This window comes from Dendroctonus ponderosae, unplaced genomic scaffold (genome assembly GCF_020466585.1).
Source record: "Dendroctonus ponderosae isolate FM_Combo_2020 unplaced genomic scaffold, Dpon_F_20191213v2 Dpon_F_20191213_1, whole genome shotgun sequence".
Classification (NCBI taxonomy): Eukaryota; Metazoa; Arthropoda; class Insecta; order Coleoptera; family Curculionidae; genus Dendroctonus; species Dendroctonus ponderosae.
The window spans coordinates 55,271,822-55,289,696 of record NW_026017110.1 but is presented as its reverse complement, the minus strand read 5'-3'; the positions used below and the strand labels follow the sequence as shown (position 1 = coordinate 55,289,696).

At 32.7% G+C, this 17,875-nt stretch overlaps 1 protein-coding gene across 1 annotated transcript in view; it reads left to right on the top strand.

The window, feature by feature from the left end:
• Window positions 1–17,875, top strand: part of LOC109537874 (apolipophorins) — a 126,854-nt gene that overhangs the window by 78,705 nt on the left and 30,274 nt on the right. Inside the window, exons 34-39 of the mRNA XM_019904796.2 lie at window positions 2,229–2,403; window positions 2,772–2,987; window positions 14,362–14,607; window positions 15,001–15,225; window positions 15,931–16,260; window positions 17,080–17,245. Of these exons, the coding sequence (XP_019760355.2) occupies window positions 2,229–2,403; window positions 2,772–2,987; window positions 14,362–14,607; window positions 15,001–15,225; window positions 15,931–16,260; window positions 17,080–17,245 (1,358 nt within the window). The remainder of the gene's footprint in view (window positions 1–2,228; window positions 2,404–2,771; window positions 2,988–14,361; window positions 14,608–15,000; window positions 15,226–15,930; window positions 16,261–17,079; window positions 17,246–17,875) is intronic.

Here is a 17,875-nt window from a genome sequence, read left to right as displayed (position 1 = left end):
TGTTTTAGATTTGTTTTGAAAATATTGAAGATTGGGATGAAAATTACTTGGTTGTGTCGAGATATCATGTGAGCTGTTTGAATTTGGAATTCTTCATTGAAAATAAATCGTTTATAGAATTTTTCAACGATTTCTTTCGATAGAAGGCTTTTAGAACTTCCAGTGTCAATTAGTAAGTTTGCGTTTATTTCGGGAATGTATATGTGAGGTAGATTTGCTACAGTTAAATTGCAATTTATCAAGGTTTCTCGAGTGTTATAGGACGCATTGTAAAATTTTCATTCTCAGTGTTTTCATTGTTATCGTACCATTGAGATTGTGTAGAATCATGAAGATAAGATGCTTGTGCGGGCATTGGCAATGAACTAGTTCTGTTATTTCTTTCGAGTTCATCAAAATATGCTTGGTTGTCATAGTCTCTGTTTTCTTCATAATATGGGTCATAGTAATCTTCTATTTCATATGGGTCAATGAAGGTTTCAGGGTTATTAAAATCAGCATAAACGTTTTGATATTTGTTAGTCGAAAACTGATTATTAGGATCATGAAAATTCATTCCATTAGTTTCAACGTTTTGTTGATGTAATTCTATGAAAGTTGGTGTTTGGAATTTAGATAAGCCTGAGATTAAGACTAGAGACTTAGATAAGACTGAGATAAGACAGATTTATCCATTGGTTCGTCGAGTCTACCATGATGTTGTTGAACTTTCGGATATACAAGGCGATTTGGATTATTCATGAATGGGTTTCTGAATACTTGGCTTTGTCTTGGTGGAAAATTTGGTCTTTGATATGGTTGGGGTTGTCTTTCTAATCTCTAATAAAGTTAACTCAGCATAGTGTCATGGGTGTGCTGATCTCGTTTTACTATACAGGGACATCACTGTGTAGGAATATATAACTAGCTACATTATTTCATAAGATTGCAGTATTTTTACGATTATCCGGTTTTTGACAAGAATGTATGATAATAATATACAAATATTTGGTACCTTCTCAATATTAGTTTTTCTGTTTTCAGTTAAATCGCAAACTTTGTTAATACTTTTGTATAATAACGTCAAATATTCTAGGCATGCCAATAAATTATAAGAGTTTTAAAGCAATAAAGACAAATTGATACAGCAAATAAAATGTATCAAGCAGGTTCAATTACAGTCATAAGTGTCACAAAAATTTAAAAAATATTGCCGTTATGCAAGGTGTACCATAAGCACATAATCAAAAGGGCACATTCTTTAACTTTAACTTTTATTAAGAAAAACCCCACATTTTGAAAAGATCATTTTTGACACTATTTTACAATTTGGTAAAAACTAAAAAAACTGCTTATTTTTTACTTAGCAAAGTTATAATTTAAGAAATTGTAAAATTAAACAAAAATTTCCAAACTGTGCATGAACCGATCATTCAATTTTCCAAAGAGTAATTATTCAAAACCGACGGAGTCCAGTTGTGGGGAAAACAGATAAAACAAAGAGAAAGGGGGAAAATGGCAAAAAAATTGAGATTTTATTTAAAAAAAACACAGAATTTGTTAGAACGGGTCTGAAAAATAATTTCAAAATGCGCATCTTAAACATCAAAAACTTTATTGCTTTCAGGAATTTTTTAAAAGAAATTTTGTTTTTGACACACTAATGAGCACTCAGTATGTAAAGATGGACATTAATTAAGGACCTACGATTTTTTAGCTGTTAGTTTTTCAGATTTATTTACATCCTGTTCCTGAAAAGATCATATTTTCCAAGTAATATTGTTTAACAATTTGTTCCACAGCTTTTCCCTTATAGTCCATATTTGCTTGAACCTGTTCGTCGGAAACGACTAAAATTATCTTTTAAATGAACAGCTTCACACCTATGGCTGGCGAAGCAATATTTTGCATTTCTCTACTGTTCCGGTTTCAACTGTTCCAAAATATGCTCTTAACCGTTCGACTTTGATTGTTCGGATCTACTCATACTTGGCAAAACAGTTTGGCTCGATAGGATACAGACCCGCTAAAACGAGAACTTAACGGCTGATATGGTTCAGCCAATGTTCGAATTGTGAAAACCATGTTTTCGCATTATTTGCTATGACAACATTTTGTAATTCTAAAGAAAGAATTAAATTATTTTTGTAAAATATTATTGCTTGTGGACAAGACTTACTTCGCGCCTAGTTGAAATTTTAGCGATGATTAAAATTAAATTAGTGTAAAATTTGACATTTTTCTTGAAGCAATATACACAATCGATTGATCAAAGTTTTCTGGGCCAACGAGACTGCACTTTTAGATAGCAAATGTGCCATAAAAACGGGCAATACCAATTCAGAGAGGCACTATAAAGGGGACTTGCTTGTGGAATTGCCATTGGCTACGAGGCATATTGGGCTAGTGGATTATGAATATGACGTAAGCATTTTATCACCTATAAGTTATATGAAAAATGCATTGGTGTTATGGAGCTGAATATGCTCAATTTTCTGGATTAATTTTCTTTATAAGCACGACACAATTTAAAGCGTAAGAAATCCAATTAATATAATGCACAAGGATCAGTTAACGCAAAGTTCATTCTATGCATCGTTATAAAATTCAAAGACGGAGACACCTACCTGAATTTATTTTTAATAAGGCAGGCAATTAATTAAGTGAAGCTTTTAAAAACTGGTGATTTCCCGTGTTGTACGAATATTTTTCCAAGCCTTACAAAATATCTTAAATCTTCAACTACAGAAGGAACAAGCAAAAAAATAAATGTTAATGAACGAGTTTTACAGAAAAAGGCAGCGCTCAGCACAGGCAGGGCAACGGTGCAATATAACGACGAGAATATTCTGGAGGGCAAGTATAATTGCCTGTCGGAATCACGGGCGGACATAGAAGTGGATAGAATACATGTAGAGCTGCTGAACAACAGGGTCCCCGTTGGAGCCGACTATGTGCACAGACATGAAAGCGGCATGCCAAGGGAGGGCTACAATGCCCCAACTCTGGTAGGTGCATCAAATAAATCAGTTGCGTCTATAAAATCTTTTGTAATCTATTGCTCGCCTTCCATTACCACTTTCAGTAATTCGAAACTTCTCGCAGTATCAACTCGGCATATTTATATCCAGCATTTCCAATACATCGAAATTTCCAGCTTTTTTTATACACAGTGTATTTTAACTGAGGCTTGATACTCTGAGCAACTGACTCTCTAAACGGACAAAGTTCCTGTTCACTTGATGTAAAGTTATAATAATAAATACTACAGGTTACATCAGTATCCTTCATAAAAACAGATGGTGTACATAAAATAAACTCGCGAGCTGCCAAAATAATGGTTGAAGAGTTTTTCGGCATCAGATTTTCAGACCCCCAAGCAACTTCAACAGAAAAGAAGGAATGTAATGAGTTGAACCAGAATTTGAGACGTGCATTGAGCTGCGCGTCGATGACGTCTAAACATTTCGCGCGCCTATCACCCCACTCCGGTTCCATAGACACAACTTAGTATAAATGCAGCACCACCACCAGTTGCGGGATCATTAATGGAATGTTCATCGTCTTCGTTATTGTTTTTCGCAGATATGCACAAAACAAGCAATTCCCATGGTCAACTGCTTATAAGCCCGAAAACGTTTCGACTGATACTTTGAACATTTTTTGGGAAAAATCTTAATCGAGATATATACCATATACCCACATCAGGCTATTTGGTATGCTCCCGGATTTGAATTGTTCATCTTCAATAAAAGTTTCCATCATGCCAGTATAATTTTTCATACGTCTGATTTCAGATCTTCTCACATTATTCTGAAGGAATCAATTTTTCCTATTCCATCTTTTTAAGTCTATCTGTTATTTGTACACCCAAAGAAGTTGTGGTCCAATGTGGTTTCAAATTATCGGATCTGAGATATTAGATCCTCACTTGATTTATTTTCTACTACTACTTAACCTTCTTGCGGTTCTTTAAGTGGCGTCTATCCCATTACTTTTATTTGTTTATATTAAGTTTCATATCGTTCATATTGAGGTTACAACGGATTACTACACCGTCGTTCGTAGAAGTTCCCTTCAACACTTCAGTTGAAATGGCCTACATGGAAAATATTAAACTTAATTTTGCAAATCTTGTTTATTTTATTTCTAAATTAAATAAGTAATATTGGTTTTAAATGTAATTCAGCTTTCTCCTGTTATTCGGTTTATAGAAAATATATTAGTACAATTAACAATTTTTATTAACCAATTCATCGCCTTAGTGAATAACTTTTAAATGAGTTTCCACGGTTTTTATTAAAATTCATTTGAGATATACGGCACTACTTAACTATTTCTTAACAACCAACAATCATATATGGTATTTGAAACGGTGCTCCGTTCGTTAGAAATGCCCAAAATAAAATTATATTCGCCTTATTACGTTGTTAAATAATATTGATTCGACTAGCAAGCCATAAATCTCGGAAATATGTTTTTGCAGTTGGCAAACGCAGAAACAGACGCTTATAAAGAGCAAAAACCGTTTAATAAATAAGCTCAAACGAAATCCTTCGAGATACAGAATCCATAACTAATTAGCTATACTTTAGTAATCGCTCCTTCACAAAGCATTCCAAATGGAATAGTTCTCCATTTCTCCATCCCAAAATTCCACAAAGACAAAACTTCTCTTCGAAACTAAATACCGATCCAATCTATTCCTGTATTTTGAAATTGATCCCTAAATGGTTTGGTATCTATTTGACATTTATACATTTCTATTTCTTGACTTTGTAGTTGCCGTATAACGAAATAAGTAATATGATCCATACATTTACATATAACTTGTCAAATATTCGTGTATTTCACGGATCGTCTTAGTATTCTTTAAATACAATCGAAAGCACAAAAAAAGTTCTTGAGCGTCGGAAAAGCACTGCACTGACTGCAAAACGCTGCCATGCGATGACTGGAAACTGACTTGTAAAGCTCTTCGACAACCTTTTAGCCGACTATTTAACGCTTGGAATTGAAACTTGTATAGTGCTTCCATAAAGTTTTTCAGTGTACAGGGTCTTCGATTAGTGTGTCAGCTTTTAATTTCAAAGAAATAATATCTATAAAAATAAAACGTTTCGTTCCTTTCAATAAAATTAAAGCAAATCCTGTGAAATTAATGAAAACTTAGTCACCACGACGTGCCATGCATCAAGACTAATTTATTAGGAAGAGATGCTCCCTTGCAGAAAACATGTCTGCAATGGCTTGCAAAAAATGACAAACCCAAATTTTTCCAGTTGAGCTTGAAAACACATTTTTCGCTGACTTATCATTGGATAGTTTTTGTGCGATGTTTCAAAATGTATAATAATCAAATGATTAAATTTATATTTATATTTAAGATTTCCTGTTCTTATATGCATAAAGCAGGTACCTATCTTCCTAAATTTAAAGTTATTTTAATTAAAACTGTGTATATTTTTAACAATTTAACTGGTTGTTAATTTTGTACCACATTCTAATTATCTTAAATTCTATCAACGTTTCTCAATGGGAGATGAAAAAAATTTTACTTTACTTTTTAAATGTGAATAAAATAATAAAATTTTATTAAAATACATCACAGATTCTATGCGTAAGGACTGATTCTTTGCTGCACCGTAGAGGTGCAGTAGAGCTAGTGGGTTCCAGTAAGCCATGCAGTTAACCAGAATTCTTACACTGTCAAACTGCAAGACAAATTTCGTTAAAATAATTTTAAAAAATGTCTCATCAACTTCTTTGCCAACCGAACCAGCCACTTCTAATGTAATTTCACTTTATGCAATAAAATGCAATTTAAGCCACTTCGTAAAAGCCGCACGGCACTAGCCAAAATATTGCTTCCGTAAAATAGTATTTAAGTGAATTATTGGTATGTCATAGAAGCAATTCCGTCGGTGTCATAATGCTTCTGTTGCAAAGCACTATTTAAATGCATTATGTACATGCTTTTGAATAATGTCCGACGGCCGTAAGTTAATCAGTACGATGTCGATCCATTTGATAGCATTTGCTTCCTTCTTTAGGGATAATTTATTTTATTGCCTACAACTTTTCAGCAAATTACCAGTATAATATGTTTTAGAGTGGAAATCTATGATTACGTGGTTTGTACTTTGTTGAAAATTTTAAGGGGTAAAAGAGGTTCTTAAACACTTAGTTAAAAATATAACATGTTTAAGGTTTGCCATCAAATATGAGTGAGTTTCAGAATGCATAAATCAATTTACAATTCAGAGAACTGTTTTTTGCACTAAAGCTCCGACCCGTCAATTTTCTTTCATATCAAATTTATTTATATATTTGGAAAAAAATTGCAAATGTTATTATTTCAGTCATAATTTATAAAAAATGACAAAAAGTGTCTAAGTTCAAGTTTTACATAATCTGAAGCATTTGATTGTCTATTGGCCCTCTGCAAGTAGTATTAATTAACTAACATAAGCGTTTCCCAAGATTTGAAGTAAAGTAATGTCGAGGCGTTTCTGATTAAAACTGTTTTTGAGCGACGAATTTCCGAAAAAATCGTGGCCTGTAAACCCCAAATTTTTTTTCAAATGCAGTTTCTGATTAGGAATTTTTCAAAATATAGTCTGTTATCTTATTAGATGTTGGAAGAAAAATAAGTCATTGCATTCAATAAATTATTATTTATATACTCTTTAGTCCAGGCTTGACTTTGTTAGAAATGAAATCACGGCTTTTCATTAACAAAGTAATTCGGATCGTAACTTTCATTCCGTAATTATTAATGGAAGTTAATGAAACTCCGACTCAAATAATAATTTGCTAAGCATCCAATAGAACGTAGCCATTCATCCAAAATAGTGACGAGAACGTAAAGACCTTAAAAAAAGTGCTTCTCGTCCACCCTTTCGATTTAAAATTTTCGAGTAAAGTGGCACGGGTAAATTTTCTGTATTTGGGTCAAAACCTTCCTCCTTGAGAACAAAATCGGCGTGTCTTGCAGAATGTCGTTATCATTTCTTGACGCTAATATATTGAGACTGGGGAGTTTTCAATGTGTCAACCTATAATTCGAATTCTCGCATCAAGCTCCAGGGCAAAAGCTATTTGCAATTTCACCCTTGACCTTCTGTTTTTCAATATTTTCTGTCCCAATTTAAAACATCGATTGTTGGTCCTGGTTTAAAAAGAATTTGTTCAAGTCTGATAACACCTAGTCTATTCTTCTCGGCAAATTAATGTTAAAAGTACTTATACAACTGTAGTCTATATTTAATCATTGTGGATTAGATAATTTATGAGTCCACTATATTATGGTCAATTTTACATTTTTATAAATGCGGATGTTTATTGTCCCTGATTTGAGTATACTGGTAAATTAGAGAACTTTTAAGGAAATCTATCACCTAACAGAATAATCTGAACGTAAACAGGCTATTTTTAAGATTCCATGATACCAACTGAAAAAGCGAAATATTCGATTATGCAACGATGTTTCGAATACTAACGGTTCAATTAAAACGGGCGAACAGCTCAATACCATAAAAGGCAACAAAGTTTTTAAAAAACAAGTAAGATTTGAACCATTTTAGTTTTAAAATACATGCGTTGGTTTAGCCATGGCTATTGAATAGAAAATATAATTTTCGCTGTTAGAATATTAATTTCATTCAATAATCCGGCTCTTGCAGGTATTTAAAAATGCAATGAAATTATAATAATTGATCCTGCACAGTCACGTTTTCCATTATGATCAAATTAAATCGGATTTCAACCAGCGGGAAAAAATTTAATTTACTGGGTGAATCCATATATTATACTTTTCATTACGAGAAAACCATTTTATGGAACTTTTAGCATTATATTGTCAAGCTTATCAAATACTAGTTGGATCTGATGCAACAAGTTCCTAAAGTTTTTTTCCATGAGTTTTAATTTACTACGTATTTATTTACGTTCTATTTACTGCTATATAAACAACCAAGGAATCTTTTAAAAATATTAGAGAACGCTTAAAATACCCGGTTTTTCAGTTGTCAAAAAACACACTTCTAGGTTTTAATTCGCGCTTCTTGAATATTTTACCACAATATGTGAGTTTATATATATTATTAAGAAAATGTGGTTTGAAAGTTTTGCAGCAATGGATACTTACCAGACAATTCCCCATGTAAGGCAGGTAGTTATAGTCGACGGAACATAGCCGAGCTCGTTTTCAGCATCTGAGTTTCTCCACATCTGGAGCTTTCAATGTTTGTTTGTTAAAAAGAAAATAATCGGACAATTCGCTTTTTAGAAAAAAAACCCAATACGAATCAAATGGAATAAAATGTGAAGGCAAATGAGATAACTGTTTCAAAAAGGGGGCTGTCAACTCTTTGTTGATGCTTTATTTTATGACGTGTTCAGGATTCAGTCCATAAAAACATCCTGAATTTTATTATGATATGCTGCGGAATAACCAAATATTCTTCCATGGCAACTTAACAACCTATTTTTAAAATTCTGCTTAGATATAAAACTAGACAATTACGATTTGCAACTCGGTTATTTTGAATAAAATTTCGGTTTTTTTAAGAAACATTCAGCCTGCAATAAAATTTTTAATATGAGTGGGTTTTTTTGGCAACAATTCCCAGAAATTCTTGATAAATTAATTTGGGCTACAACGATAACCATTGCGGAATTGCTTATTGTCAATAAATTTTAGTACTACAATATAGCCAAACTATTTGTATTCTCTCTAGTAACTGAGAGGTTTTCAAGCGCAGTTCAAATGAAAATGCACTTACCTACATCAATTTTTAGTGACATGTGCAACTTTAAGGTCTCTATAGGCGCCACAACAAAAGAGACAATATCTAGGAACGAAGGACACATTTTAAAAAGATCGTGTACAGCACACTATTAAGTTCACAAAGGGCGAAATGGTAATTGCATTTCCACTAATGGAAAATAGGGTTCAAACTTATTAATTAAACGTGAATGTCTGTACACCTTCTTTTTTACCTGGAAATAGATATCACGAATTAAAGTTTTGAGCACCGCTTTGACTAATTTGCTATTTTCAAAATGGATGTTGTACATAAAAGTTTAATATGTGTAATTGTAAAACTCATAAAGAGTAAAGGCCAAAGGTTACGAATTGAAAAATGAGATTGAGACGCAAATGCCGGAAAAACGATTTTTACTGTCTATGAATATATTAATAAAATGTTAGAACGAGAAAACGACGCGGATTGTACTTATAGCAACCAATGTAGGCGAAGCCTAATTCTACAGTTTTATTCCTACAGGAACAAGGCTGCAGACGGATTTTTGTTGCGCTGAGTGCAGCTAAATTGTTGATTAATTTATTTGCATCTTCTTCGTTAAATCTGTATCCTTTCACTCGAACATTTTTTGATAGTGAAGTGATACTATTCTGAAGTCACAATAGCCTAGTTTCTCTTTCTGTTGCGCAATTGCCCGAAGCAAAATCATGTTTAAGTGTGTCAAATGTCTTACTGGAGTTTATAAAACTTACATTAATTTCTTGGTTTATGTCAAAGCATCTTTGTGAATACATGTGGATGAAGGCTATTTCAAAATTCTAATTGATTTTCACTAACTTTCTGCTCTAGTTTCTTAGATAGTTTATTATGTTGTTATGGGTGATTTTAGCCCAGTCTAGTTAGCTATTTAGAAGTTTGCGTTGGAAGATACACCTACACATTGTCCCCCATAATGAACCCTTTATGAGCTGGAACACCTAAAATGTGCATATTTTTAATCAGCTTTTAATTAAAGTTTGCTTTAGATTCAATCAGCGCAAGGTATGATTAACGAAAGCTGCAATTACTCTAGTTATTGCGATAATCGAAGTATTGCAGTGCTGAAAACGTTTCTGAGTTGGAAATTTATAACTTACGAAGAGTCAGGTAATTTTATGACGATAAGTTGAGTAATGCTATTTCTATTTCCGTGCATAAACCCGAAAGCGCTATTGATTTAAACTTTGGTATATCGAGAGTGATGAATGTTTGTAGCGTTAGGTTCTCCATTCGTTTATTTGAAATATGACTCAGTCGAGAAAAACAAACGGTTACTGGACACAACTCATAAGCACGCCGTAGCTTGTGGCAGATTGCTATTTCTCAAATCTACCGAAATATGAATTATCGCCAATTTAAACTTTCTGATTCGGTAGCGTCTTGAAAATTGCCCTTTTTCCAAATATACTCCGTTCTTTTTTGGTCTTAAATCTCTATTTGAACTTCAGATGAGTAGAAATGCAAACTCATTTTAAAAATGTGTTTGTCCTGTCGAAATTAAGCATCAAGTCTTAAAAAAAGTAACCCACCACGAAACAATGAACAACAATTTTTGCACAAGGGCATTTATTAGTAAGGGTAGCACATAAATAACGATAATTCTTAAATAAAAATCTAGAATCACTTTACTGCGGGGTAAATTGGTAACAAACGCTTAAAAATTGTTTTTTTTTGCTTAGACTTCAGATTCCATCGACATAGCACAAAAGGAAGGGTCTTTTTCACATGTAATGCAAATACTCTCAGCAGCTACTACTTTTTCGAAGACGAAATTCTGATAGTATCAGAATTTCGTCTTCAGTTTTCTTCCGTATTTTCCGTCCCACACTGCCTCTTCAATTAGCACGTCTCTCCATGCAGCACACAGAATATCACCCAAAATATTCTCTGTATTCATAAAACGTGCCGTAAAAATAGCTAGGATATAGCGCTTTTAATACTGACTAAAATTCAAGATATATAAATCCATACTAAGTTAATTGAGTATAATTGCAAATTAATGCGGTGCCTTACATCTCATATATTCTATAAACCGGAAGTTCAATAAAAGGAATGTAAATACAAATCTTGAATCTTGCCTGAGCAATTTTTATTGGTGATATAATGACCAAGTATAAGTTGCACTAAGCAGGCACAGTTAACTATGCAAAATGGAGCAGTTGCTGCAGGCTTAATTGTCAAAAATGCAAATTTATGCAACTAATATATTAAATCATTCAACCCCTTTCGATGATAAAATTATGTGTTCAAGTTTAAAGTCTCTGGACGTTTATGAATAGAGAAAAAACATACAAATGAACATCAAATGTATCAACGATTTGCCAGTTATTCGTGAAAATACTCCCAAGCGAATCAGTTTCTCCTGCTATATGAAACATTTGCCAACCTTCTCCCCTTGGAGTGGAAACTCAACAGTTCCCACGCCGCCTTAATATATTTCCCACAGAAAGGGAAAACGCAGCAGACTAGACCAACAAATTTTCCTAAAAGTTTTCTCAAAGGTGCCAATTACCCAAAGGATTTGGCTAAATGAAAATAAATACAATTATATTCATTTGTTAGATATCTGCCCCAACAATATGAAAAGATTGATTGAAAAAAAGTATTGATGTATTTATGTATGAAGTGCCCAATATCATATAATTTTGATAATTAAATACAATCATAGCTTGCTAGAATTATTGTGCATGTTTTTAAAGCCCGGAAAGGTCTCTATATTTAAGCTAGTCTTTAAAGCGATCTTATTTAATGTTAAATGCATCAAACATTCAAACACTCATTCATAATGTTTCTGTTCCTGAGTAAACACGCAGTCCAGAGCCAAGTAATATTTTATAAGCTGGTTGACTATAATATTCTGCGTAATAAAATATTTTCCATTAAAAGATACGGTAGCAAATACATTGATTAAGTTAATATCCCGTGTTCCACCTACATAATAAGTATCTATATTGCTCGAAACATTCTGACGACGATTTGCGTTTAAAATAAGGCAATGCGGAAATCCACCGTATAAAAATGTACTTTAATGTGTACCTCGGAATTTCAAAAGGAAAACCCTGATTAAGTTAAAGTGGCATTTTGCTTCCCGCGATTTTAGTCCACTTACAAGTCAATCATCTAATTAATAATGATTGGTTAGCACAACTAAATGAAATTATTAAAAAACATTAATTAATTCTTCAAAATGCAGCTTTTAACTAGTTTGTGCGGTAAACAAAGTGAAACCCAAACTGCTTTGTAATTATTACATATTCAATTGTCTATTGCATCATTTTTCAGCACAATTCATTTCAGTGCGTCCACCATTAAATCAGATATACTTTGCAAACTCTATTTCGCACACGTGTTGCTATTTTCTGACAATATGCTTTGCATCGCGACAATATTCTCTATACATTCTGTCCCATCGTTTTCGCATTTTATTATGTTAAATGAGATGATGTTTTTCAAATATTTAGAACATAGTGTTCACGCTTCATAAATTAAATAAATTTATTTTAGCTAAAATGCACTTAGTACATCTTTTAAAATAGTGCATTGTGTAGATGGGAAAGCGTTTTATTTCTGGACGACTTCGGAATTTGATACCCGAAGCGCAATCTGATGCCTGCAATCGCAGAAGTCCAGGAATGTGCTTTTCTGCTAGATGCACATAAATGCTTTCTTCGATCGGAAATAGTTCTTTAAAAAGTAAATTTGTGTTTCCTTGAAATTGCCCTCCTCTGATTTACTCAGCAATTACTAGATCTCTGGAAGTATGTTTTGGATAATATGCAGACACGTTAATTAGATAAATGCGCAAAATGGAACAATCTGTTGAACAATTAAAATTTTGAAGTGCAGCATAAATAACCTACGGTCATTGGAACGTTTCCATTATCCAACTAACAAAAATTATAATTATTAATACCTTGAACTGGATCACTGAATATAGAACTTGTATAGAACAGAACAATAAAATTAATGTTTTTATGGTAAATAACACAGTTACGTTAATAATCACCTTCTCCGATTCATGCGTGTGAATTTAGTTGTGTTATATTTTCTTTGTGCGGACATAATCCAGCTTAAAGAATACGTACGTTAATAAAAGCTCCTAATGGTATGCATATTTTAAACTTCACAGTTGCCCAGTTTAACAAAGCTTTTAAGATTACAATCATTATTAATTAGCACCATGACATACTTAGATGTAATCTGAAAAAATCAGCTTTTTTACTTAAAGCCGCTCATAGTAAATATTTATTGAGTTGAGTCAAATAATGCAGTTAAATGCTTAAATCCTTAATATTGGGTGTAGTCGTGAAGACTGATAAATTGATTTTATCATTTTCCATAAATTATGTACGCCTTCATACAGGTATAGAAAGACTATTTAAATACTAGAATAACGTCAGAACTCTTTGGAAAATTGAGAATCAAATTTGAACTTATTTTAATTCCTTAATATTCTGTAATTTTGTAACACGTGCATAAAGTGTGGAAAATTCATCATAAACAACCTCATGTGCAGATCACAGTCAGACCTGAACTGTAAAAACATTATTAAAAAGAGCAAGCAGCTTGCTTGGCTATTAAGCTGTGGCCAAAAAGTATTTTCAGAGAGAGTAGTGAAACATCTCCTAATTAAACCAAATTCAAATTGAAAAAACCGAATGTTCTTATTACATCTACATTGGTCTCATCACATTGACAAATTACGACACTGTAGTTCTAATCGAAAACCAGTTCTTAAGTGGTTCAAAAAACATATTATATCAAAAACATAAAACATCAAGATTGATTGAAAAATTTCCTTATAAAGATGTTCATGAACACGTACTTAGAGTAAATAATGGTTGTGGTTGTTTTTTGTTTAACCATCGGAGAGAAAATGATAGAAACATATATTTTAATAGTCACAACGTCTCTTAGTTAACATTTTTCGTATCTTACAGAATCAAAGCACGTGATCAGTAAGGTTTTCAAAGCTATTTGCAAAAGACAGACATTTCTTGTTTTTTGTATATCTTGTTCCATATTCTCTTGTTACATCCATTCTAGAATTTTCTGGTCGGTTAATCATGAAAATCTCATCAAACCTGTTCTATGCCTTCGATAGCTCTAAAAGAATCCAACAACTATTTTCTATAATTAGCAAAACCAAAGAAGAGAAAAATTGAATCTGTATACAAAGTTTTTAAGATAATAGTGATCGCATCACCTTCGATTGCCCCTTTTCCCCACTTTTTTCACACGTGATCAGTCACAACTTTGTCCATTAGTCATGTTTCCATCTTAAATTCACTCACTTCTTCACTTCTCTTCAAATCTGCAATCTTAGAACATATATATTTTACGTTTAACCAGTAACGTTAACTTTTTTCTAAAAATAAGACCGAAAGTCACAGACTTTCCTTAAGAGACCCTAGTAGTTGTACAACTTTGCTTATTGAAGAACGACGCTAAATAATATTATATAACTAATTTACACATAACCAAAAGGTGACTTTTAAGATATGATATCTTGCTCCTGATTCCGTGTTCTGGTACCCTTCTAATGCTGCTGTTTTAAACATTTGTTTGTATTTAGGACAATAAACATATCCACGTTTATCATCTCCAAAACCGTTCCAAGTTTAATTTGACTGGGGAAATTAATGTAGAAACACGTCAAGATGGTCAAGCCTACGTTGTGGCCGCTACGCATTTGAATAGAACAGTCACCCTTTCGGCTGACTACTCTATTCAACCCCAGGAATACAAACAGCATTCAAGATTAGAGCTCAGCCCTGAGGTTTGGATTGGATACGATTTTAGTCTTATTAATAAGACCACAGTAAGTCAGCCTGTTATGATGATAATTCCTATCTGAGTATTAGGAACAAAATCTTATCAAATCAATTTTTCAACTCCTAAAATCGAGTAAAGGAAATTAATTTTGAAATATCCTTCCACGACAAAGGACATTTTTTTAATTTAAAAATATTTATTAACATCAAATTAATAAAACTATTGAACATGAAATGAAACTAATGAAAGTGCTAACTACCTTTATTCGAATATCACAAGAACTCTTTTTTTGGTCCTTCTATTTGTTCTCCAATTATTTCCAATCTACTATAATTTTTTCGCTCATTAATTTAGAAAGGAAAGGTGAATCAAAGAACGTACTTACAAGTGTCTACAAAACCTTTAAACCTTGTAAGCTAATCTCTTTTAAAAATTGCAGGATAATATTTTCGACGTTGAAATGTTTCTTATTAATATATCATACCCCCGACGTAACTTCAGTGCCCAGGGTTTCTACAATATAAGTGATTCGCTTGTTTCCACGGACATATTACTGGTGTGGGACAAAGATAACAAATCCGTTGAAGCTGCCTTAGACTGGAGAAAAATTGCTTTACACCGAGACGAGATTAAGCTCCTGTTTAAACATCCCTCATTCGAAAAAGTAAGCTTCTAATCATTATTTCTGAGAAAAAGTATGAACAGCTAGGAGAAATATGCATGAGATCGAATACTTTTTAAACGCCCATAGATTAACATTGATTAATAACAGTTCTACCATACTTAAATCTTGAATGAGCGGTACAAACCAAGTATAAAATAGAGAAGATTATAAAATACCTTATGTATATAATCCTGTTTGTTTATCGTTTATCAAAATCTTCTGCCCTCTGTGGGGTATGAGATGCTATTGCGTGATATTTTAATGGGTGTGTGACCCATTGAGATGTTAATGCCACTGCAAAAAATAAAACTTATCAATCTTCCATATATCTACCAATTCTTAATCCTCAAGTTCTGTTGTAAATGGTAAATAATGCAAAGGTTGACTCTCTTATATTCTGATGTTCCCAAACGTATCGATTGCTTCCTTCGGATGCTTTAGCAACAGTTGAAGTTTTATAGGTCATTTTTTAGACATAATTCTGGTGGGTTGTTCGACTTCAAAAATATTTCATGACGGGGAAATGTTTCATTTGAATTCATAATGCTTTATTAACTAACATAGCAGTTTTCTTTAATCGTTTCAACTTAACAACTAGGGAATTTTTGTCAGAAATAACGCCTGTAGTATTAGATATCCAATATAAGATATTAGGTATAATTCCCCTGTTTAGTGAATTTTATAAATTTAATTACTGTTTTCCAGGATGTAATGTTGATGACAAACTATGGATATCAAAAATCGTCGTTAGAAGGACAAGTGATTATTGATTATTCATCGAATCCGGAGCAGAAAGTCACATTTGAGGTTCGGGGGGAGGATAAATCAAAAGGCCCAACTTACAATTATTCGTACAACATTTTTGCTGAGCACAAAGCCACGAATTTATATTTGAATTGCTTTGGACATGTTCACTGGAGCCCCAGAAAATGTGGAACAGAATATATTGCGGATTACAAAAAATCTTTCTTGCCGCTATCTCGATCTGTCGCATTGGTTAAAGTTGACTTTGATTTGAATGACGTTGTTTTAAAGGTATTATTATTTTAAAATTTATTTGGAAGAAATATACCTATGTACCTATGTTTTTGCCTCGCAAGTTGAAATATTAAGGTTGATTAGAGTTGTTTTTTAAAAGTGCAAAATTGGAATATTAACCTTGAAGGAAAAATCGATTTTTTCCAATTTTTGGGGCAAGATTTTAATAAATTTAACAGGCAAGAAAGCGATATGTTTTTATTGAAACTTTTTTATATTATCGACAAACCTACATATTTAGTTAGCATCATATTCGTTTTCTAGATTACTTGCATTGCAATTACTATTTCAACTTGTGAGCAATGCGAAAATAGTTCAAATTTTTTAAATTTTGTGCAACTAACATTTGTGGCGGCTGGTAATTTTTCATTGAAATTAAACGCAGTTTTTTGCTCAGTTCTGAATGCACTTACATTTATGACAACAGAGATGATTTTACCGAATGTGTTTGCGGCATGTTCCTTTACCTGAGGCTCTATAGAATCATTAATATCTAATTCTGAAAAATTCTCCTCTGGTAAACTGGATTTTAAAACAATATTTTATGTTTGTTTCATTTAGTATCCTTAAAGCGCAGGTTTTGAAGAGCCAGTTATTTATTATGCATTACATCTACATATAAAAATGCAATTAATCCTTGAATATAATTAACAAACTTAGACCCTTTTGAAAATGTGCAAGTTATTAGCGCATGTAGTTAAGGAGTGACTTCACTGAAATAAGCGCCAATTCATTGAAACCGTATTCAAGATTGGCTTCGCTATCAAAATATAGAACGATTCATCTATTAATCATTATGATTTTTACGCTAATTAGAAAGAAGACATTATTGGAAAGTCATATTTCTGGGGAAGATATGGTGGCCATTTTCCAATTTACACGGCAAATATAACATCTGCTCATGGAATAAATTACACATCAGGACATTTTAATGCCAATTTGAAGGAAAAAGTTGTGTCCGCAAATGTAAATTTAACTGAAGGTAAGTAGTAATGCCATGCATGGCACCATATTTCGTGATCCACTCGGAACGTGTCGCGGAAAATCAATGGTTTAATATACAATGGTATTTCCAAGGTAAGAAGAGAAAATCCGGAAAATTAAAACAGTAATAAAATGTTAAATTAAATATTTAAAATGCGTTTTTCACTCTGTTTGATTTTTAAAATTCATTGTTTTTTTGCGCCAATAACAAAGTTGTAGCAAAACCGACACCTTCTTGTACCATATTTAAATAAACATGAATATTATCTAATCAGTTTTTGTCTTGAAGTTTGGTGTTTAAGAAACCATCATTATTTTCTATTCTTTAACCACGACTTTGTTTGCGTGTTAGAGTTTATTAGATATTAGTGCCAAATTGTTTTTTTATATTAGTCAGACACCAAATTTTAAATTAAGGGTTTGAAAGCGCCAGTTTATTAGTCTTTTAATTGCCGAACTTTTTCCCATTTAACCAACTTTGTGTCATTACCGGCTTCCGATATCCCCATACTGGCCCTTCTTATCTTGAATACAGAGTATAGAGGGTGCATTATTTTATTAATTTAGGTACGTGGATGACAAGATCAAACAGCAATACATACATCGACATGAATACTTAGAACATAAC